We start from the raw sequence: 20,629 nt of genomic DNA, 5'->3' as shown, positions 1-20,629 counted from the left end.
TGATTTGCGGCAGCGAGTCGTCAGTAGAAGATTCCCTGAACATGCCGCTGTCATTTGCTGGGAGAAAGCCGCCGCCGAGTTTTTGTGAATTCAACGAGAAAAATATATATTAACGCGGGCGCGCACGGTGCTGCGGTTTCTGGAAAGTTCTAGAGCGCTAAATAAACTCTTAAACCTATCAAACTACTAAAAGCACTCCTCTCGCTAGTGTCTTGGCAAACGATCCTTTATCAGTGACTGCCTTATAAGGATTAGTTCGAAAATGTCGTCTCTAGTGTCTTGTTACAATCGCGGCTGTGGTCAGAAGTTTGACCCAGAGAAAAATACTGAAGGTAGGTTCGGGTGATCGGTTTGTTGTAAACTCCACAAACTCATGCTGCCGGTATATCTGTCCACAGATTCCTGCGTCCATCATCCGGGTGTGCCGTTCTTCCACGATGCCTACAAAGGATGGAGCTGCTGCAATAAGAAGAGTGTCGATTTTACAGAGTTTCTCAACATCAAAGGATGTACGCGTGGATTGCACTCGAACGAGAAGCCACCGGAACCAGAAAAGCAAAAGGACGATGCTTCCGTTACGGAGGTAGCGCCAGAGGTGGAGAAAATCCGTGAACCAATTCGCCAGAGCATGGCGCGGCCCCCGTTTCAGACGGCCTTAATCACGGTGGAACCCTGGGTGTCACCAGCCTTCCGTAAGCAGATCGATGATTTGCCACCGACGGTGACGGTACAAAAGAAAACTCCGAGCGAGCTCGCAACAATTGCACCCGGGACGGTGTGCAAGCATGGTGGCTGCAACTGTACCTATGAAGATGCGAATGAGCAGAGCAAGCACGAGTGCATCTATCATCCGGGTGTTCCCATCTTTCACGAGGGTCTTAAGTTTTGGTCTTGCTGCCAGCGCAAAACGTCCGATTTCACTGCCTTCATGAACCAGGCCGGTTGTGAAACGGGTAAGCATCTGTGGACCAGCGAGGAGGAAGAATCGAAAGCAATCAAATGTCGCCTGGATTGGCATCAGACGGCCACGACGGTCGTGGTGACGGTTTACGCCAAAAACTATCACTACGCTAGAAGCACGGTCCGCGTGAACCCGATACGGCTTGCGATATGCTTACTGTTCCCGCAACAGGGTGGCAATGAGTACAACGTAGACATGGAACTGCGTGGGGTAGGCATTTCGGCGCTATCGCGTATCGCCCATTTTTCATTTCCTAATACAATGTTCGCTATTTCGTAGGTCATCGATGTGAGCCAGTGTAAAGTGCAGATGTTCGGAACGAAGGTAGAGATAACGTTGGTAAAGGCAGAGCCAGGCACATGGGCAAAGCTGGATTTCCCACGCGACAAACAGCCGGGCGACAACGACTCAGCAAAGCAGCAGCAACAGAAACAGGACAAAACAGGAACCGACGAATGCGAAGATGACAATGATTCCGATGTGGATCTCGACGATTTGGAACCCACGCTACGAACTGCCACAATTACGGAACTTAACTAATCGTTTCCCAATCACAACCCTCCCTCTCTCTCTCTCGTTTCCTTAGTCGCTGTAAGTCATTCACGAGATGTCGCTCATGGTTCGCCGGAGACCGAGTTGAAATAAAAGCCATTCTGTTTCGTAAAGTTTCAACTGTATTTCCCTCACGTGCGCGTCAATGTCCACGCGCGACAAACTTTTAAAGGCGGTTGACCGGCTCACATTATTCGGGCACATAATCCTCATCGTCGGTGTCCGAGTCCAGATCAAGATCATCGATGTTCTGGAACAGCGACTCGTCGATCCTCACGCTTTCGATTGATTCGCCCGCATCCATGAGGAACTTGAGATCCGATTCGTTCAATGTGTTGTCATTCAGGAACAGCTCACGCCCCGTAAGCTTTCTGTTTTCGGCCAGTATCTTTTCCTTTCGTTCCGTAATGCCTAAATCGAGCTCAAACTGCGTTTTCCACGCCATGAACGTTTCCACGGTAACGCGCGTTCCTTCGAATTTCTTCATCTCCTCTTCGTCCACCTTGCGTTTGGCTTCCTCTTTTGCACTTTCGGCGGCGTTCTTCAGCTCGTCGTACTTTACGTTGAGCCACTCTTGCGCGGAGGACACGAGCGAGAAGATCATCTCTATGCCGAGGTTTTCCTCTATCGTTTTGTGAATGTGTTCCAGCAGCTCCTGTTCGTAGTCATTCTGGAAGTTTTCGGGATCTTCGATCTCGACCAGCGGTGCCGTATCGGGATACTTTTCCGTATACGTAAACAGCAGTTTACAGGACAAACCTTCCGTCTCGACTTCGGTATCGTACTCGGTGGTGGCGATTGGTAACCGGAACTTGTGTGGCTCCGTCTGCTCTACCTCCAGCTCGCCACAGTAGATCGAATCCAGCGCCTCGATCTCATTCAATTGGTCCTCCCGATAATTTCGCTCCATCTGTGCAATTATTGGGTTGTAATATCCTCCTTTTTACCAAAAAACCACATTTGTTTACGTCCGGCACCTTCAGCAAGGGAATCACCGACTGCCACGACACGAAACGTCAAACATGCACTGTCATTTGAATCATTCAGTTTATAGCATCTTTCGAAAGCAGCACGCCTTTTTGCTCTTCTCTCCGTGATTTCTGCAGCAATTTGCATATCAGGTAATTGAGGAAACCGTCGAATTCTAGCTTTACTGTGAATATCCATCTCGATAATCACTCTGATCGATCCATTTTCCGTTGTGGCACGCATTTATTTTTACCACCACGATTTTAAACCCTTGGGTGTCCGTCAGCTTCGATGCTATAAATTTTCTTCATCAAACTGTCACGCGTACGCTTCAAAAACACCCTCGAGAAAACAAAATCGAATTGCTGAGCGTGGGTTCGTTGGATTACAAAACAGCAGAATTTGAACATTTATTCACGTATTTTCGTCGTTTGCAGCAGTGGTTCGGTGCTGGAGGTAAAGTCTCGATAATGGACAGCGATTTATCGCCGCCACCATTTGGACTCGCTTTACTAGGATTGCATCCCGTCGGTACAAAGTTTCCCTCGAAATCGTCTTCGTCTCATCCCGTTCAAGTGCTCAACGCTCGCGGCATGCCTGCTAGAATTCGGAAGAAGAATCGCCTGTTTTACGATGATAACATCGTCAACGAAAGAGTGCCGGCTGTGAAGGCGACACCGAAGAAAACACCTCAATCGGTCAAGAGGGCGGTCTCCGTCCCCAAAAGGACCCCAGGCCGTTTGTCGCTAAGCAGCAGCCCGCGTAAAGTGGATCATCTGTCCAAGTCGGTCCAGAAGAAAAAGCTCTCCTCGCGCTATGACAAAATCAAGCGCAGTAGCAAAAAGCGGAAGCCCGATTCGGCAGACGAGAGCAGCGCGATGCATGTCGTCAATCCGTTGGCCGCGATGGAAAAGAAAATGTACTATGCGCTCGGCTGGCAGCTGAAGAACTTCCTGCGACTACCCAAAGCAAACCGTTTTGTGTTCTTCGAATGGCTGTATGCGGACATCGACCGACACCTCTATACCTCACCGAAATCATACCAGCAGCTGGTTCGCGAACGTTTCCCTAAGCTCAAAACGACTAACTTGACACGTGTGGAGTGGACTCACGTTCGATCATCGTTCGGTAAGCCAAGGCTCTTTTCGGCCGCCTTCATTGCTCAGGAACGGGCTGATTTGTTTTCAAAGCGCGAAAAGATACGCGTCGTACAGGGGAACAATCTGTGCGACCAATCGTTCAGCGAGGGGCTACCAAAGTCCATTCCTCGTCGCATACCGGAAGGGGCACGGGTGGTAGCCAGGATGTACGGCGGTACCAATGATGGTGCTTTCGACGGAACGGTAGACGAGTACGACGAGGAAAAGCGCTGCTACCGGATAATATTCGACAAGCCTACGATTAAACCCTGCCTTGTGCCGGACTACGAAGTTAGCTCGGCCACAGTGCCGTCTACCATTAAGCTAAACAGCATAACGAAGGATTACAGAGAGGCATTGCGGGATGCGTCCTTCCACGTGACGGAACGACCAAAGCGAAAGCCGCGCAAGGAATCCCACAAGATGAAACCCAACATTGACGAACCTACGTTTGGCGGCCCAATGGCAGCTAAGTATAGCACGAAAAAGGGAGGCTTCCCGAGGGACTACATTGGTGGGTATCCGGTTTCATATCTCGAGCTGATCGTGCGTACCAAGAAAACAGTGTCAGCGAAGCAGATGAAGCTGCTCCGTCTGAAGAATATGTCGTCGGAGGCAGAAATATATCGCGCATATCAAGATGCGTACCCGGAAGAGTTCAAACGGCGCTACGCGATGCTGATAGTGGCGATTGAAAAGCTGAATCGGGATCTCGAGAAACAGCTGGAACAGCTAAAGGAGCTCGTTGGCTGGCTGACACAGGATCCAGAAAAGCAGGCCATGATCATACCTAGCCGGTTCCGGGAGCAGTGTCGCGAAAAGGCTACGCACGTGTTCAACAAGAATAACAAGGGAAAGGTAGTGAACGAGCACGTGTCAAACTTGATCAAGAGTCTTGCGACGATCATGGTCGTGGCAGCGAACGTGGGGAAACAGGAGACGGACATAGCGATGGAAATGCGAGGCTGCATTGCCGAGGCCAGAGAGCGGTTGGAACCGGAAAATGAATCCGTATTCAACCAAAATGTCGCCAATCCCTTCAACTACTTGCAGCAGGATGATTTTAATTTTGGGGAGAAATTTAAAAAGCAAACAGACGGTCTATAATTACTTTGCTATTTTTTTAAACATTGAAGAAGAAAGTTAAGGTCAAAACAAGGTTGAAAAGTTGTAACCTTACTTAAATTAAATTACTAGATTTAGTGAGGTGAAGAGTGTAGTATGTGGATCCACTACCACGATTGATTTAAAACCTACAATGATGTTTTTTGATTATAAGGAATAAATTGAACGTTGGTTCATTAACCGGTCGCTTCATGAGTTTTGGTTGCATGAAATTAAAATTATTTTCATTCGCAATTGTGTCTTAGCATCAGATTGTACAATAGCACTTTAACGAAATTAAGACTAGTGGTAATTAACAGTACATTAATTTAGAATGGGCGAATTTCCGAAAAAAAATTGTCTTCATATTATTTCCAAAAAGTTTTCGTAAAACGCTCGCGGCGTAAACAAGTATGTAATTTAATAACCGAGATGGCAATTAGTTAGTTTAACAGATCACTAATTAATGCAATAATACATGAAGGAACAACTGCGCCGTACCTGTACACTATTTCATCTTTAATAAATTTACCATATTTTAAGGACCATAATGTTTACTTCTACATAGACCGTACGTTCCGCAATTTCAATTTCAAGTGTTGTGCAGATGTTAGACAAGCGTTGTAGTACCACTAAAACAAATGATGTGAATCAAGCACGAATTCTACTTCATTCCGTTGACTCTACGACGAACTGCGACATTAAGGTGAACATGGTGTATGCATGTTTGATGACTTGCATGAAGGATTGCCGTGTTACCGTAAACAACTTTGCTGCGGTTAACTTGACCGGTTGTTGCGAGTGCACTAGGACAAATGCAAGATCACGCTGTTGCCGCTTCTCACGAAGGTACCATTTACTGTGAAAAATAGCGTCCTTAACTGCTGCACTCTGCTGGGTGAGTTCCGTTCCCAGAATGGAGAAACAGAATATTTGGAATAGCGAGTATACGAGAACAGCCAGCATTATGAACATAAGATAAGTATCTTTAAATGCCTGCTCGGAGAAGAATAACCACAAACATGTAAATGGAATGAAAATACAAGTTAAACCTATCACATGTACGTACGATGGTAATCACGGTCATCATGAGACACATGGAAAAAATGATTGCTATATGGAGGAATAACATCTGCGTGCCCAATGCCTTTTCCAGTGTAAAAGCACACCTGGAAAAGCAGTAAGATGTCCTTGAAATCATTTAAATGATTTTTATACGTGTGTCGGGTACAATTCCTTACCGAAAGGCACACTCATGAAGATCGACGAACTTGCTCAACTCAGTGCTCCACTGATGCCGGTCATCCCGAGCTACAAGACTTTTAGCTTTAATCTGCAGGATTTTAAACAAGGAAATTGTACTATATATTGAATTCCACACAAAGCACTCCAGTAAAACCAAAGCGACTGATTGTAAAGCCAGCATGAGGCCCAGAAAGATGTTCAGAGGGATCCATACCCATACGTTTGTGTCATAGCCTGGAATAAAATAACTGAAATACTCCTATGCATTTAATTGCTGAAGCTTTGAATGGTTTAAATCAACTTACTTTGCTTGAATCGGAGTAGGGAGCGGAGTTTTATAAGCTCCTGTTACGGCATATTTCGCCAGCACAAATATAAATGGAGCTAATCCGTACACCATGGTATCAAAAATCACAAGAGGACTGTACCATTTGATGAGCCTGTGCTCAGATTTTACAACACGATTTAGAATCTTCTGCACGTCCTCGTGAGGATCGGGTACCACTAAATTCAAACAACGCTGCAGATCATAGAATATATGCTGCCAATGCCGGAAGTTACTTGCAAAAAGACAAAATTTGCTGAAAGCCGTCGTGAATATGATTTGCTCATTGATAGCCTTGAGAACGGGCGTAAGTTCGTATTGTGATGTAACGAAGTATGCAGCACTTGGGATCAACCAAAACATGTTAAACACAATCACGAGCTGACCTCGTATAGGAAATCGTTCCCTCTCGGTTTCATTCCATAAGCCAATCCTCCTGAGCAGTTTTATGTTCAACTCCATCAAAGAAAATTTTCCAACTGTTTGAGCCTCCATACAAACTGAGTTGATTTCCTCACTGACCAGACTAGACTGTTGTACGTGTTAGTCTATTCTCCGAGACGGTATAGCCGTTTTTATACTGTATCCCATTACCGCGTATATCGCTATCAATCACAACGATGTATATTTGATGTACAATTACTGTTTTTGTCATGCTGCTCTTAATTGGATCTGATAGTTGCAGAACTGTTTAACTGATTGTCACAAACGAAGACGGAGTTTCATGTTGATGTAACGAATCGGCAAACATGATTGATAGGTATCATTGAAGGATAGTAAATTAGCACCATCGTTACGACGGTGACCAGAACTATCATAAATAATTATTGACAATTTGTTAACTGTACGGTTGATTCGATTAACTTCTTTCTGCACAAAGATGACCTTGAAAGTGGTATGGTCCAGAAAAACAACGCAATTTTTGTTGGGGGAATATTTTAAACCTTGGTAATCTTGAACCTCCATGGCGAGTATGGTAGCATATTATTTAAAACTATTTAGTACTGCTGTCCAATTACGTTTCATGTGCAAAAAATAATAACGCAAGCGCATGGTGATCAAAAGTCAAACCGTTGGATGTTTGATGAGCTTACTCCATCCTATTTTGCCCACTGTTTTCTCTCTTATTTCTTGGCTTTCGGATCCCTGTAAAATGCGTAGCATCAACACAAATGTTGCTTTATCCATTTTATTTCAATTGTTTTATTCCATATTACAAAAACCTGTCTAGCATCGCAACAAAAAAGAAACATACCCCAAAAAATTGTTCTATAAAAATAAACCGCACATTGAAAGTCACTAGTAACAAATGTTAGTTCGTCTGTTAGCTAAATCTTCCTTAACAAAGCGGGGTAGACACGCACGCAAATGCAGAAGAAGAAGGGGCTGGCTGGAATGTTTGTAATGTTTATGTCGGGATTTGTTGAAGTCAAGCAAAGAGCAGCTAAAAATGGGAACAACCATGTAACGGCATGCTGCAGCAATTCTACAGCTTGGCCTTTACGCTGGGTGAAGTGGCAGTGTCAGCCTTCTGCAGTTCCCTGGGAATGAGGTTTCCGGCGGCAAAAATGTTATTCGGATCAAGCTCTCGCTTGGTCGCTTTGTAAAGCTGGACACCGGCTTCCGAGACGCTCTGGGGATACCAGCGCGACCGGATCTTACCGACACCATGATGATGTGAGATCGAGCCCCCTGAGGCCAATATTTCGTCACGGGCCTTGTTTTCGATTTCCTCGTAGATCGTGACCGGATTCATGAAGCCGGCGTGGTTAAAGCCGAAGTAAAAGTACACGCAGGCCCCAGCATCGTATGTTTGCGTCACCCGGCAAGAGATGAGGTAGTGTTGAATATTGTGTTTGGCACATTCCTGCAAATAAAGCACCCATGAACAAGAATTATTTCCGTTGTGCTGATGGAGACGCTTGGTTGCTGGGTGTATCACACGGAATCAAATCAGCTCAAACTACAGTACTATGATATTAATTCAACTTCTGGTTATTCCTTCTTTTCTCTATCTCTCCAGCTTAATTCATATTCTCATCCCTTTACAATGTAACTTCAATCAAACAATCCTATGTTTATTCAATCTAAAATACTAATTGAATCCGTGTTTCCATATTGACAATGCGAATCAAATAAAGTAGTGCCATAAACGTTAGTGCTACCAGCGCGGCTACAAACTACATCTAGAGAGTGTTATGTTTGGATAACTTCTGTTCAGAGTGAATATTAATTTACAAGGTCTTACCTTACGGACGCAGCTTTTAACATTGACACACAGCGACTCACAACGGTCCCATGGTACGGACGTTTCAAACGATTCAGCCACAATACTGTAATCTAGTGCCAAGTCCTAAATAAACGACAGAAAGAGACGCAATGAATTGGAATGAGCGCTAGAGTCTTTAATGTGTTTCGACTTGGTGTCGCATTAACAAAAAAACATGTTTGATTATGTTTTTACAACGGATCCGGGTCAATGTCTCAACCGTATTCACTTACTCTTACCCACTAATGTATAGTCGCCACTGTTTGCCTGTTACCTGACGTCAGCACGACGACGCATATGTGTTATCTCAAATGCATTTCCCACCAAGTGGACACTTAACAAGAGGCAGATGTTAGGTGTGCGAGTGTTACCGCAACACTTATCCATTCTCTTTGCTTTTTGCAAACAAAATATACCTGCCAAGGGAACGAGCCAGTCTTACAAGCACACTTACCCTGATGTAAGCGATGACGAAGGTTAGAATGTAGCCCTTTTCGCCATTACTGCTACCGGCCGAGAAGCCACCATGACGCTTGGCGATAGCAAAGATTTTTTCCTCATTTTGTCGCACTTGGCCCTCGTGTCCTTCGAACAGCAGCGTCGCTATCGCAATCTTGTCCAGCTGCATACGCTTCACCTTCGTGATGTACGCTTTCTTCAGCAGCTCCCCAACTCGCGCAAACGCACCACCGGGGATCTTGAGTGCCTGGCCGAACACGAACTGTTCATTGTCGATCAGACGTATGCTGGCTGGTTGCAGTCGCTCCATCGCCACCTCTCGCAGGCAACGAATGCCCGACGCAAAGTTGGGAAAGACGAGCGAACCGTACCGCTTAACCTGCGGCAGAGGACGGATCTTGATGACGACCTCCGTGATGACACCGAGTGTTCCTTCGGAGCCGAGCACAATGTGATTGAAGTCTGGTCCGCAGGAAATCCGCGGTACCGAAATTCCTCGTTCCAGCACCTCCCCCCGTCCCGTCACCATCTTCACACGCACAACCAAATCCTCGATGTTACCGTACACGTTCTTCTTCATACCGGACGCCCGCGTTGCAACCCATCCACCGAGTGTCGAGAATTCGTAGCTATCCGGTTCGTGGCCAACGGTGAAACCAAGCTGACGCATCTCTCGCTCCAAATCCTGCCCGACAATGCCTGCTTCGAAGCAAGCAACTAAGTTCTGCCGATCGATCCACATCATTCGATTCATTTGCGTAGTATCGAGGGCGGCAATAGGGCGCTGCTCTTCCTCCGGGCAAGTCACCGAACCGGAGACTGACGTTCCACCACCGTACGGTATTAGTACTACGTTATGCTTATTGGCCAAAACGACAATCTGGACCACTTGCTGATGGCAGGTCGGAAAGAGCACCATATCCGGAATACGTTTGAAGCTCCCAGTTCGTAACATGTGGACGTCGTGCAATGTTTGGCCATGGCAGCGAATTAGACGATCCTCGCCATGCTGCGTAAAATCCACACCAGCGCCTTGCACCTCCGCTAGAAACTCTTGGCACGGCACTGGTGGAGGAAACTCGTTCGGTATCGGCACCCCTTCCCGTCTGTCCGCCAAATCCACGTTGAAGTTATCAATCACGTAGTCGTGGAAGTGTGGCAACGATACCCTACCGCCGATCGGATACCTATTGAACGAGAGATCGAACATGAATAACGAGCTCATTTTTGGGATCTGGGGAGCAATAACAGAAGAAGGAGGCTTAACTTGCCTATCACCGGTGAAGACGATAGTTCCATCCTGATACATGAAGCGCGAATCTTTGTATCCCCAGCCATTCCATTTCAACAGTTTCTGTCTGCAGATTCATGAGAAACAAATAGAGGTATTTAAATAATCAGAAATATAACTGTTATAACTTCGCTGTGACGTTCAGAAGGGCCATGGCAAGAATTTCACACCAAGAAACTAATGAAGCAATAGCGAGCACGAGTGCATGCCATGTTGAACATGATAGTAGCCCGCGTGTAGCCGCTGGCCTGATAATAATCCCCCACGCCTTGGGAACCACCAAAGACTTGACTTTGCTTATCGATGCAACACACCTCTCGACGATTACAATTATTGACACGGGAAGCGCGCCCCAGAGAGTGATGGATGAATTTGGCAACACATATGCTTCCCTGGAGAGCCAGAATGCGACGATAAGGAGAATCCGATGATATCATATGAGTTGTGCAAGAACCGGAAAGGTAACTGTCCGATTAGATAATCCCCGTTTCGTGCCGGTGATCGGTTCGGCGTATCCGATGGCAAGGTGATAAAGAAGCGGCATGATAAAGAACTGGAGAATGGAAGGATGAAAGTAGCGGAAGAAAAGTAAAAGCATTCCAACCCCGTTCTGTTCACTGATAAGCTGGATGGCGGATGGTCCGTCTCGTCTTCCTTGTTGGGTTAAAATGGAGAAAACGGTTCAAGCAACCGTGCTTCTCAAATTAACCTTGTTGGTAGACGCTTAGTTTCTCTATTTTTAGTACTTCAAGTGAGATGCCGGCCAGCCAAACGGCTGCCGCTACGGTGTTAGTGACTGACCTATATTTGGCACCGGATTTTTTCTGCTGTCTAGACGTAGGAATCGGTTAGAACAAGCGAACATACCAAAACGGTGTGATTGGCCCAGAAGTACTAATAAAACTGAGATGACGATAATCCATCGACTCTATTTTCAAACATGCCCTGAAACATCGTATATTACATCGTATCATCATCATCATCATCATCATCATAGATAGAGCACGTGCGAACGACACTGGAGCGAACACACGCAGGTGAACAAACACAATTTCGGCCAGAAGAATAAACGATTAGACCGGATCAAAAAGTTAGAGTTGGCCAATCCAATACAAACCTTCCACTACTGGGTACGCGTGCTAAACGCGTTGTCGGAAATGGCCCCCGAAGTAGCACCCAGGTCTGATTCGAGGCGCCTTTTCCGTATTCTTCCCCCTTGTTTAATTCCCCCTAGTATGTTTAAGGACACGCATCACAAAAAGCGTGACCAATAGACGAACGCACAAAGCCAAATAGACACACACACACATAGGCACAGACAGCATTAACGCAATCAAAATCCCAGAACGGGAGCAACGAAAACCAACCTGTGCTTCGGGATAACGCTGGTGACTTTCTTGGGAACATTATGATCCAATGCTGCTGCTGGGGTTAGTGTCGGTACTCTCCCCTCCTCGCTCTTACTGTTCGCTTCGTTCGACATTCGACCAAGACCAGCGGTCTATTGCACACAACGATTTCACAACTGTATGATATTACTGCAAAATTCAAATGGCCACTGTTGCCCGCGTGTATTCGGTTACTCGTTATCGATTTTTAGTTTTTCGCATGTCCGCAGCAAACACTGTGCCACGCGAATCTGAAAGTGGACAAGCTGCTCAAGATCACAATTAACGCGTCCACCGATAACAGTTGCAGAACGCACATTCACACTTTCTTCCGGTCTTTCTCACGACGACCACGCAAGTGATGAGCACAATGAAGTGATAAAAATCGGACACAGCCCGTTAATTCCTGGCTGTATTGAAGAGTGTGGCTTCCTACTGCCGAGTCTCTAGAGTGGTGTCTTTTGGTAGCGCCGTTTTCACCCCTTGCTGCCAGCAGCAGGTCTACATTAAATTATTGATTTTTCTTCGTTCCGTAATCCAGTAAGACCGGCCGCCTAGCTTTTGGCGTGAAGGAACAACCTGCGAGCCTCGGCCCACTATCACTGAACTGGGCAGGACTATATGATACGGTTAAGAGGAGGCAGGGAGCAGAAACCGGGCAAACACTTGTACGTTTCACGCGCCACACTAACCGCACAGAGATGGGTAAATCATGCCCGCCGTGCTGTAACGTGCCACTTCCACCGAGTAACTGGCGCGAATGGCGGCGTGCACGCCGCGAGAGTTTGAAGCCGCGAAAATGGCCGAGAGAACTTGATATTCTCCTTGGTTGTTGTGGACGGTTGCTTCCCCCTCTCGCATAACCATTCTATATAGGCCCTGAATCCTGAAGCGCGTGCTAGCGGCGTGACCTAGTGTAGTCGCGTCGTGTGACAAACCACCCCGCGCGGAACGAAACGCTGCTCATTTCGCTGGATTCGTTTTCAGGGGTTTGTTCGTTTTCCGAAGACCGGCTTTGGTATACGCGGATGCCGGTATCACGGGCGATGCGTGCGCATGGTTATTGGTAACACGCGATACTCCCTAACCGGCAAACATAGCTTGGGTGCAACGAGCTCTTTAACTCACATGTAAACGCCCAACGCAAGCGTGGGTTCCCAGTGCGGTTTTAAAACTTTTTTTAACAATTTAATAGTAGAAATCAAAAACTCTTCGTATAGATCACGATTTGGGACGAGCATCGTAAATGTGATAATGCCAACTGTTCTCTACAGAGAAGAAACCTAAACCATGTTGAAGGTTCACATTATTAGCGTCTTTGAGCTAATGATGCTAGGCTCAATGAGTAATCGTAACAGCTACTGTAGTCTTGTTTGAAAGATGTCGGCTACCAACTGCTGGAAGCAAGGGGCAAGAGAAATCATAGATGAACAGTGAGAGAAGAAGCGTTCAATGATTCTCATCTCGGCAAAGATCACGTAGTAATAAGTTTATGCATTTTGATTTTATAAGCTTATGCATGTATAAAAAACCATCATTTTTTGTTAAATGGTTTCATAGATTGTAAACATTGTAATTTTTCTCTCAAACAAACCAAACGCATGAATAATTATTAGTTATTATTCTTTTATTTTCTTCATGTTTCGAAGTAATTCCAACTACTTATGTTTCCGTTTGCTATCGTGCATCTTGGCTGCCTTTTTCTTCATCATTTGAATGCGCTTGTCTGCACTGATAATGTTGATACTCGGTGTGCCGACAGCATTTGCTCCGGCTAAGGCGCTAGCTGCACTACTAGCCGACGACGTACCACTGCTGGAGGACGATTTCGAAGTTTTCTCCCGATCCTTATCCCGCTCCCTCCGGTCTCGATCCTTTTCCCGTTCGTCGCGTTCACGGTCGCGGTCACGGTCGCGATCACGGTCTCGCTCACCACGATCGCGATCACGTTCCCTGTCGCGTTCGTGCGAAGAATCGGACGATTTACTTGAGCTGCTGCTACTCTTCGAGCTGGACGACTTGTGTTTACTCCCCGAGCTGGACTCGGCCTGCTTACTGTTGCTGCTGCTGCTGCTGCTGCTGTGGCTACCGCTACCACTGCTCTTTGAATGCGACGATGAAGACGATGAAGATGATTTAGTGCCCGAAGAGGTGACTACAGTTGTGGGAGATGTTGCGACCGGAAGAGGTAGTACTAAGGGTGAAGCTGTTGGTTTGCTGATTGTAGACTTAGTACGGCACAGCGTACAGTACCAGGCGTTTTCTTCATCGTTAGCATCTGCCTCGGAAATGTTCGGTTTGTGGCACTCCTGGTGATAGAGTGCATGACAATCGGCACACTCCACCAGCCGATTCCTCGCACTCACGTCCATCCGGCGGCATTCGACACACATCAGATCTTCCAGTTCCTTCAGCTTGTCCTCTTCCATGACCACATCGTCGTCATCTTCACCCTCCAGGTCGGAGGTGGAAATCACGATCGGGCCGGACGAAACGGGAGGCATCGTGAGAGCCTCTGGTGCGTTCACGAGACATTCGATGGTTCCGCTTCCGCCTTCCGGATCCGAGTCAAGATCGATCACGGGCACTGGTTTCGGTTCGACCACTTTCTGCTTCCGTACGTACAAGTTACTTCCCGCGGCTAGCGGTTCCTCAGCTAGGTGCTTTTTGCTGAGCGTGTTTATCAACGTTTTGCTGCTGCCGAACCGCTGTTTGATAAGCTCATCCAGCAGGTTGCGTATCTTTTCCGAGGACTCCGAATTGGCCGAGTGAAGCAACTTTAAGGCGTGTTTGAACGTAGGATCTACATCGAGAGCCATGGCGCGAACGAAATCCTTGATCCTCCAGCACGGTGCAAACAACAACAATCCTTCCGACGACACACAAAAAGGCAAGCAAATCGCAGTGAGCAAACCGTTTACATACTACATGCGCCGACCCCAGCAAAAGAGCGAGAGAACGAAAAAGATAACAATCCTTTCATCACTCGCATAAAACCTTAATTTAAACAGGAATTTTGCAGATACCGGATAATTTGTACAGTTTTTGCATGACTCTTTTCTTCTTTCCGGGAAGAATGCTTGTACATTACTCAGCATCCCTTCTGCGCCTCAGTGGTGCGTTATGCACTTCTATTGGGTGTTGGTTTCTTTGGCTAGCTGGGCGGCTGTCACTTTTTCATGCCCATGCTGTCATCCATGTGATTCCGAGAAGCTGGCACGGCTGCGAGAACGTGTGTTTTTTTTCTCTGATTCCTATGATTCCACATAACGTGAGTAGTGCGGCTAAATAATACCGGTAAATAGCTAAAAGAATTCTTGATCAGTGACACGGTGGCAAATTGGTTCCCTCAGTATTAATACCGTCGTTATCGGCCGTGAAATCGGCCGCGCGCTGTCGGAAATATGTGGTGACCTTTCACTCGGTCTGTGCGGCTTCCGGCTGTACCATTTTTCGCCGTGAAAGCCGGGAAAAAGTGGCCTACCGCTATCGTAAATCGGTTCGCAGCATCGGAAATGATCGAATTACTGTTCTACTGAGCATCATGTACAGTGAAAAGTGGTAAAAGTGCCGGAATCTAGTCCCGGCCGGCGACGGGCCAGCATCTTGTTGAAGAGAAAAGCCGGGAGCAGCCGCATGGTTTTCGTGTCTAGGCGCGAGTGCGACGTGCGTGTGTGTGTCGATGAGAGAGAGAGAGAGAGAGAGAGAGGGATAAATATGACATCGATTGCGAGAGGGTGAAGGCATGCTTTTTGGTGGAGGATGGTGCTTGGTTGGCTCTAAAAATGCAATTTTGTGGAGTTTCTACCAGAAGTTCGAAATATGCCGGTTGGTTCCCGCTGCTGTGCGCGGTGTTGAGTGCGTGGCTAGCGGCAAATCCTCGCGCTGGCGACTATCACGGTTCATCTAGCTGAGCGCGAAACTAAAGTGTGCTGCCAACGTGGTTTTCGCACGAGGTTTTACTGGGCCGCGTTTGATAACGTGGAATCTTAGTGCCAGCGCCAGGTGAAAGGCCCCCAGAGAAGCCCGCCGCACGTACCAGTTCTTCGGAGCGTGTATGGTCAGCGAGTCAGCGGGCAGAGAAAGAAGAAGCAAGAGCATAAAAGAAGCAAAAAACGTGCAGTGCTGAGTGTGTGAGTGCGTATAGAGATCCGTCGTTCGGCCGTTGCTAAGTAAAGGATCGGTTGCCGTCCCACCGTCCCCGACGCGGGAGGGTCGGAAAGTCGCTACTTCTTGCGGAACAAGCAACGTAGCGGGCTTCGATTTATGCCACGATGAAACACTGCGTTATGCGGTGTGGATATTACAAAATACTGGCGAATCTATGCTTTGGCGGAAAGACACGAAAACAGGTGGTAGGGGAGCCACCCCGGGAATTGATTTTCTAACAGCGATCGCTTTTGTATTCACGGGCATTTTACGTAATGCGAACTCGTAGGATCACATTCGAAGCATTCGGTACGGTTTTAGTATCGATGGTGGTTAAAGATGCGGCCATCAACCCTCTCCTTGTCGGTGGCCTCGCTTCCGTCGGTTTTCTTCGTCGTGTCGCGTGGCCGTGATGTGATGTCGGCGGCGAAGGCGGCAACGGAAGAAGCTGCTTTTCGCTCTGAACATATATGCAACACGCGTCAGCTCCGGACAAAGAATTTATTTTCAAACAAAGAGCGTCCTACATTTTCAACAGCCGAACCGAGCGCCCACGGCCATTTTCGTGGGTATTTAAATATTTTGCGATGTTTCCTCCAAGAACGACGACCCGCAAACTAGGGCAAACAGCTGGCAGGACACCTTTCTCCATGAAATAATCTGTCTCTATCGGTATTCGCACCCTTCTTTGCCGATACCGAGAAACCGCCTTCTTTTCATGTGTCCTCCGGTGCGACGAAAAAACGAGGCATAGAAACCCGAACGCACCGTTTGACACTATCGAAATAGGCACGCATGTCAAAGTGCTGGCCACCACGTGTTTTTGTTGACTTTTGTCGAAACGCACGATACAAAAGCGCGACTCTAAACGGCCATTCCACAGACACACACATGCAGCTCGGTGCGTGAAATCGCGCCGATGAAGAGTTCCTTTATCAAATGTGACGAAAGCGGGTAAAACCCTGACGGTGGGTGGAAGGATTGGAGGAAATCGTCTTGCGTACGTAATATCACGACGTTTTCGCACGCGGTTTCCTACGTCATGGCTCTCGTCCAAGACAGACGCGCTGCAGGAGGGGAGTTTGATAAAGCATTGAAAAATCATGAGAAGAAACGCAACGAGAAGCGCCATGATAATCAATTCAAAGGTCAGCGACTGTCCTTTTCTGTCGAGAAAGTATTACCAAAGGATATTAATAGATCAGATGGAAAACAAAAAGGAAAGAAACCAGTCAACAGATGTGTGGCGTTTGTTGAAACCGACGGGTCATGCTTATCGTGTCATTGGATTTTCCGCAATGACCGCTGAGCAAAATGGAGGCCATTAAACCCGACCCCAATTCTGATCCTTCGGTCTCTTTGTGCTGCTTTCGAAGGGAATGGTAGTAAATATGCGGTTCAAAAAACACGCCAGCATTCGGTACGAACAGCGCTTCTGGCGCTGTGCTGGCGCGGATCTACATCGCGCGCGCCCATAACGTGCACGTGATTTCGTGTGACGCTGTGAGATGAGAAAGAGAACTCTTGGCTAGGATTCGCATCCCTCCAAATTCCTTCCTTGTCTTGCAAGTTATTAACAAAGGCATACTTCAATGCAACAAAAGTATGCGAAATCTCTTATGGTCGCCCGGGGGTGGCATAACATGACCCGATGAGACCAACCAAGTTCCCAAACGACAATGTTAAGGATCGGTTCTGCTGCTTGATGACTTCACCGTGGATGATCTACGGTGTCGCTAATCTATTTTTGCTTCGTCTATCGGAAATCACTTCGCTTTTGGTTTGGTGCTCGAACGCTTACTGCCGATAGGTAAAAATTATGCAATTGTACCTTTGCTAGTCGCCGGTTCAACTCAACATACTGTACACAGTACAAGGCGAGCTAGCACCATACTCCACTGCACTAGGAGTAAATTTAGAATCTATGTATATATTTGTTGCAGCCTGCCAGTCAGCTAGTCAGTCCGTTCGTTCTCCTTGTGATGCTGTACTAAGTATACTACTTTGCCTACTATCTGGTGCTGTCTTTTTGTTGTCACTCAACCAATGCTAGTAGTAATGCTGCTAGTAATGGCATTCAGGCTGCCGAAATTGATTGAGACACACACATGTGTTGGTCCAAGTAAACGGTGCACTGGGAGAGTCGTAGAACTGTTTAGTTTTAAAGCTTTCTTGCTGGTTTTTTTTATTACTTATTGGCTCAACACATGCTTTCGTCGTTTTTCTTTCTTACAGACCGTCACATGAATTAGAATTCCGCTCGGTACCTTCACGGAAGGCAATAGTTTTGCCATTGCTCTCGGTTCTGAAGGTGATCTTTCAGAACCGAGAAAATCATCCAAATCGAAGAGCTTAACCGTATCGAAACCCTGTGTTAAGCGGACAACCATCATCGGTGTGTTTGTGTCCGCGTATTGTTCATAGTTCTGTGGTACTTGGTGCTCGGCTCTCTACAGTAACAATAGGTTGTTACAGAATCTAACCGCCCAATCGTAGGAAGGAGAAAAGTGTCTCCTTTAGGCAGCAGCCCCGGTATGATCAATCTCTCCACCACGGCTCCGTCACATGCATATGCTTGTCGTACCGGCGGCACCTCGAACGTAGTCATCAGTCCGAATGGCGACATGCGACAGCACTTGTCGGGTACCTCGGCTCGAACAGCAGTAGGCTTTTCTACCGTGGGTGGTCTGGAGCTGCTAGAGCAAGGATTCGCCGGAATAAATGGCTTTCGAAACAATCGGTTAGTATTACTTCTACGACGAATGTTCCGAGGAGAGGTCTTGTTTGGGGCTTGGGGGAAAATGATCGCCGATCATTTCGCCAAACAACCCCGCGGCCTCTCTATGTAGCGTTTTCAATGTATCTGATGATCACTCATTTGGCGGAAAACAAAAAAAAACCTCCACAAAACCACAGCTTCCAGTACGAAATACCTACTGTTGGTCAACACTACGGCAATGCATTTAACGTTGGAGATGACGATGAGGGCGACGAACTGCCGGAGACGATCATCGATCAACAGCACGACGGCAGTGCTACAATTAGTGAGGCAGAATCAATTGCAGATTCCGGTACCCAGTACCTGGATGATCTGTTGGAGGAGCAATACCTTGACGAGGATGATGTAAGTACTGGCAGTTGTGAGAGTATGGGGGGCGATTGTCTTCATCAAAATGGTACTGTAGTACGGAGTGAAATTTCTTTTTCGCTTTTCCCTTTCCCAACGTTATCATATTTCGACCACAGGACGAGGATGATGTGCAAATGTCGCCAGCGGTAGAAGTGATTTCCATCGATCCAAATTGTAACTACGATACGGATGAAGATGGCAACGCAGAGGAGCACAAAGTAAGCCTCACTGTCGCTATGACTCATGCAATGCGTAGTAGAAGTGCGAGCAACAGTAGCTGTAGCACTAGCAAGAGAAGCGGTCTCCAATCAAACGATGATTCCAGCAGTGATGAGCAGGAGAATGACGACGAAGAAAGTAGTGCGGTGGATTGCGGTGGCGCTTCCGATGATGCCAATGTTGGCGCATTTTATGTGCCAAATTTTGAGCGTCCTCCGCAGCAGTTGCTGGCAGCTGCTGCTGGCCAACGACCACCACACGGACGTCGGAAACGTTCCTCGCACAGCCAGCGGCAATCTTTCTCGATGCCGCACTCGCCGGTTGGTGCTGGAGAGATCGATGGGTTGCTCGGTAACCTTCCGGCGCAGACGAGTTTTAGTTTCGAAGATCTCGATTCGATCGTCAGTCAGTTTAGCCCGGTCAAAAGATCGATTGCGCCGCCAACCGATTCAAAGACAGACGACGATGATGATCTGGTTGATGAGCTGCTAGAGGATGCTGCCAATTTTAATCTGACGGCATACATAACGGGTGAAGATGAATCGAGCACTTCCTGCGATGTGGTAGGCTTTTATAATGAAAACAAACGTTCTAAGATAGATAGTGCACCATCTAATGGTCCTAGGAAAACATTGCCCAAATCGAGGGGAAAGGAAATACAAGCACTACGGATGCTGATGTTGCCGGAAAAGCATGTCGATCAGGCAAATGATTTGCAGCACAGTACGAAGACTGGCCGGCCGACAAGCACTGCAGGGGATGTTGTAAACCAGAGAGCAGACGACCACGAAAAGTTGCCTGAAAAGCGTAGCTGCACTGCTAAGGTGAAACGCATATTAGCGCCGGAAGACTCGGGCAGTGATACGGGAGAAGACGATGAGAACACGTTCTCGGGGTCTCTACCAGATCACATCTTCGCCAAAGAAAGGAGATCAGCACGGAATGCCAAGAGAAAGGCTTTGGATGACACTGAAAAGGATCCAACCTGGAATCCCAACGGCGTCACTGTGCCCCGACCGTCGAAAGCCGAACCAAAACTGCACGCTCCGAAATCCACGGCATCCAACGGTGCGACGGGGTCGACAAGCAGCCAAAGTAATGTTGACACAAACGGTTCAAAAATATCTTCTACGGCGACGAACGTGAAATCCTTAAAATTTGGTGCAGACAATATTGGGATAAAAAAGAAGGAGCATACAACGGAACGCTCCTCCGGTGTGACTACGGTCGTGCCGGCCTCTCACAAAGGTGTTTCACGTGAGCATATCGGTTCATCGAAAAAAGATGTGCTCCGTAAAAAGACAAACGTTAAGCTTGACCACGACTATTGCTCGCCTAAGCATGTTGGGCAGAGTGGTGGCGTACGGAATGGAGATGGACCTCCGGGCAGTAACGGTTTGCGCAGAGCGATAGAAATTCCATTTCTACT

At 47.2% G+C, this 20,629-nt stretch overlaps 7 protein-coding genes across 12 annotated transcripts in view; 3 read left to right on the top strand and 4 right to left on the bottom strand.

Annotated features, from left to right (window-relative positions):
- Positions 1 to 81: 81 nt before the first annotated feature.
- Positions 82 to 1,619, top strand: LOC125949360 (cysteine and histidine-rich domain-containing protein morgana). The gene is made up of 3 exons (XM_049676325.1): positions 82 to 332; positions 399 to 1,171; positions 1,241 to 1,619. The coding sequence occupies exons 1-3, from the start codon at positions 263 to 265 to the stop codon at positions 1,499 to 1,501; spliced, it is 1,104 nt and encodes a 367-aa protein (XP_049532282.1). The 5' UTR covers positions 82 to 262; the 3' UTR covers positions 1,502 to 1,619.
- LOC125949406 (RWD domain-containing protein 1) lies at positions 1,616 to 2,496 on the bottom strand. Its single transcript, XM_049676398.1, has one exon. The coding sequence runs from the start codon at positions 2,421 to 2,423 to the stop codon at positions 1,704 to 1,706; it is 720 nt and encodes a 239-aa protein (XP_049532355.1). The 5' UTR covers positions 2,424 to 2,496; the 3' UTR covers positions 1,616 to 1,703.
- A 39-nt stretch (positions 2,497 to 2,535) lies between these two features.
- LOC125959254 (protein lin-9 homolog) lies at positions 2,536 to 5,065 on the top strand. Its single transcript, XM_049692068.1, has 2 exons — positions 2,536 to 2,559; positions 2,920 to 5,065. The coding sequence occupies exons 1-2, from the start codon at positions 2,536 to 2,538 to the stop codon at positions 4,726 to 4,728; spliced, it is 1,833 nt and encodes a 610-aa protein (XP_049548025.1). The 3' UTR covers positions 4,729 to 5,065.
- A 300-nt stretch (positions 5,066 to 5,365) lies between these two features.
- On the bottom strand, positions 5,366 to 6,821 carry LOC125949350 (uncharacterized). Of its 2 annotated transcripts, none has more exons than XM_049676315.1 (4): positions 6,276 to 6,821; positions 5,967 to 6,218; positions 5,795 to 5,915; positions 5,366 to 5,721 (listed from the first exon to the last, which is right to left on the bottom strand). In XM_049676315.1, exons 1-4 carry the CDS (start codon positions 6,788 to 6,790, stop codon positions 5,395 to 5,397), a joined length of 1,215 nt encoding a protein of 404 aa, XP_049532272.1. In that variant the 5' UTR covers positions 6,791 to 6,821; the 3' UTR covers positions 5,366 to 5,394. The 2 variants fall into 2 exon arrangements, with proteins under 2 accessions (XP_049532272.1, XP_049532273.1); XM_049676316.1 differs by having other exon boundaries at positions 5,795 to 5,894.
- Positions 6,822 to 7,470: 649 nt separating this feature from the next.
- On the bottom strand, positions 7,471 to 12,438 carry LOC125949296 (alkyldihydroxyacetonephosphate synthase). Its single transcript, XM_049676212.1, has 5 exons — positions 11,682 to 12,438; positions 10,295 to 10,381; positions 9,019 to 10,210; positions 8,544 to 8,648; positions 7,471 to 8,162 (listed from the first exon to the last, which is right to left on the bottom strand). The coding sequence occupies exons 1-5, from the start codon at positions 11,795 to 11,797 to the stop codon at positions 7,782 to 7,784; spliced, it is 1,881 nt and encodes a 626-aa protein (XP_049532169.1). The 5' UTR covers positions 11,798 to 12,438; the 3' UTR covers positions 7,471 to 7,781.
- Positions 12,439 to 13,323: 885 nt separating this feature from the next.
- LOC125949353 (integrator complex subunit 12-like) lies at positions 13,324 to 14,572 on the bottom strand. Its single transcript, XM_049676319.1, has one exon. It carries the CDS (start codon positions 14,519 to 14,521, stop codon positions 13,361 to 13,363), a length of 1,161 nt encoding a protein of 386 aa, XP_049532276.1. The 5' UTR covers positions 14,522 to 14,572; the 3' UTR covers positions 13,324 to 13,360.
- Positions 14,573 to 14,895: 323 nt separating this feature from the next.
- LOC125949233 (serine-rich adhesin for platelets) overlaps positions 14,896 to 20,629 on the top strand; it is a 10,459-nt gene continuing 4,725 nt past the window's right edge. For 2 of the 5 annotated variants that reach the window (XM_049676060.1, XM_049676056.1), the window contains exons 1-4: positions 14,902 to 14,999; positions 18,087 to 18,591; positions 18,768 to 18,975; positions 19,098 to 20,629. The exon at positions 19,098 to 20,629 is cut by the window's right edge and continues 2,744 nt beyond it. In XM_049676060.1, the coding sequence (XP_049532017.1) occupies positions 18,386 to 18,591; positions 18,768 to 18,975; positions 19,098 to 20,629 (1,946 nt within the window). In that variant the 5' untranslated portion in view covers positions 14,902 to 14,999; positions 18,087 to 18,385. Of the gene's footprint in view, positions 15,000 to 17,865; positions 18,592 to 18,767; positions 18,976 to 19,097 lie in introns of those variants that run through there. The other 3 variants (XM_049676058.1, XM_049676059.1, XM_049676057.1) reach the window with 3 other exon arrangements.

This window comes from Anopheles darlingi, chromosome 2, assembly GCF_943734745.1.
Source record: "Anopheles darlingi chromosome 2, idAnoDarlMG_H_01, whole genome shotgun sequence".
Classification (NCBI taxonomy): Eukaryota; Metazoa; Arthropoda; class Insecta; order Diptera; family Culicidae; genus Anopheles; species Anopheles darlingi.
The sequence above is the reverse complement of the archived record's forward strand: the minus strand, read 5'-3'. Positions and strand labels throughout refer to the sequence as shown.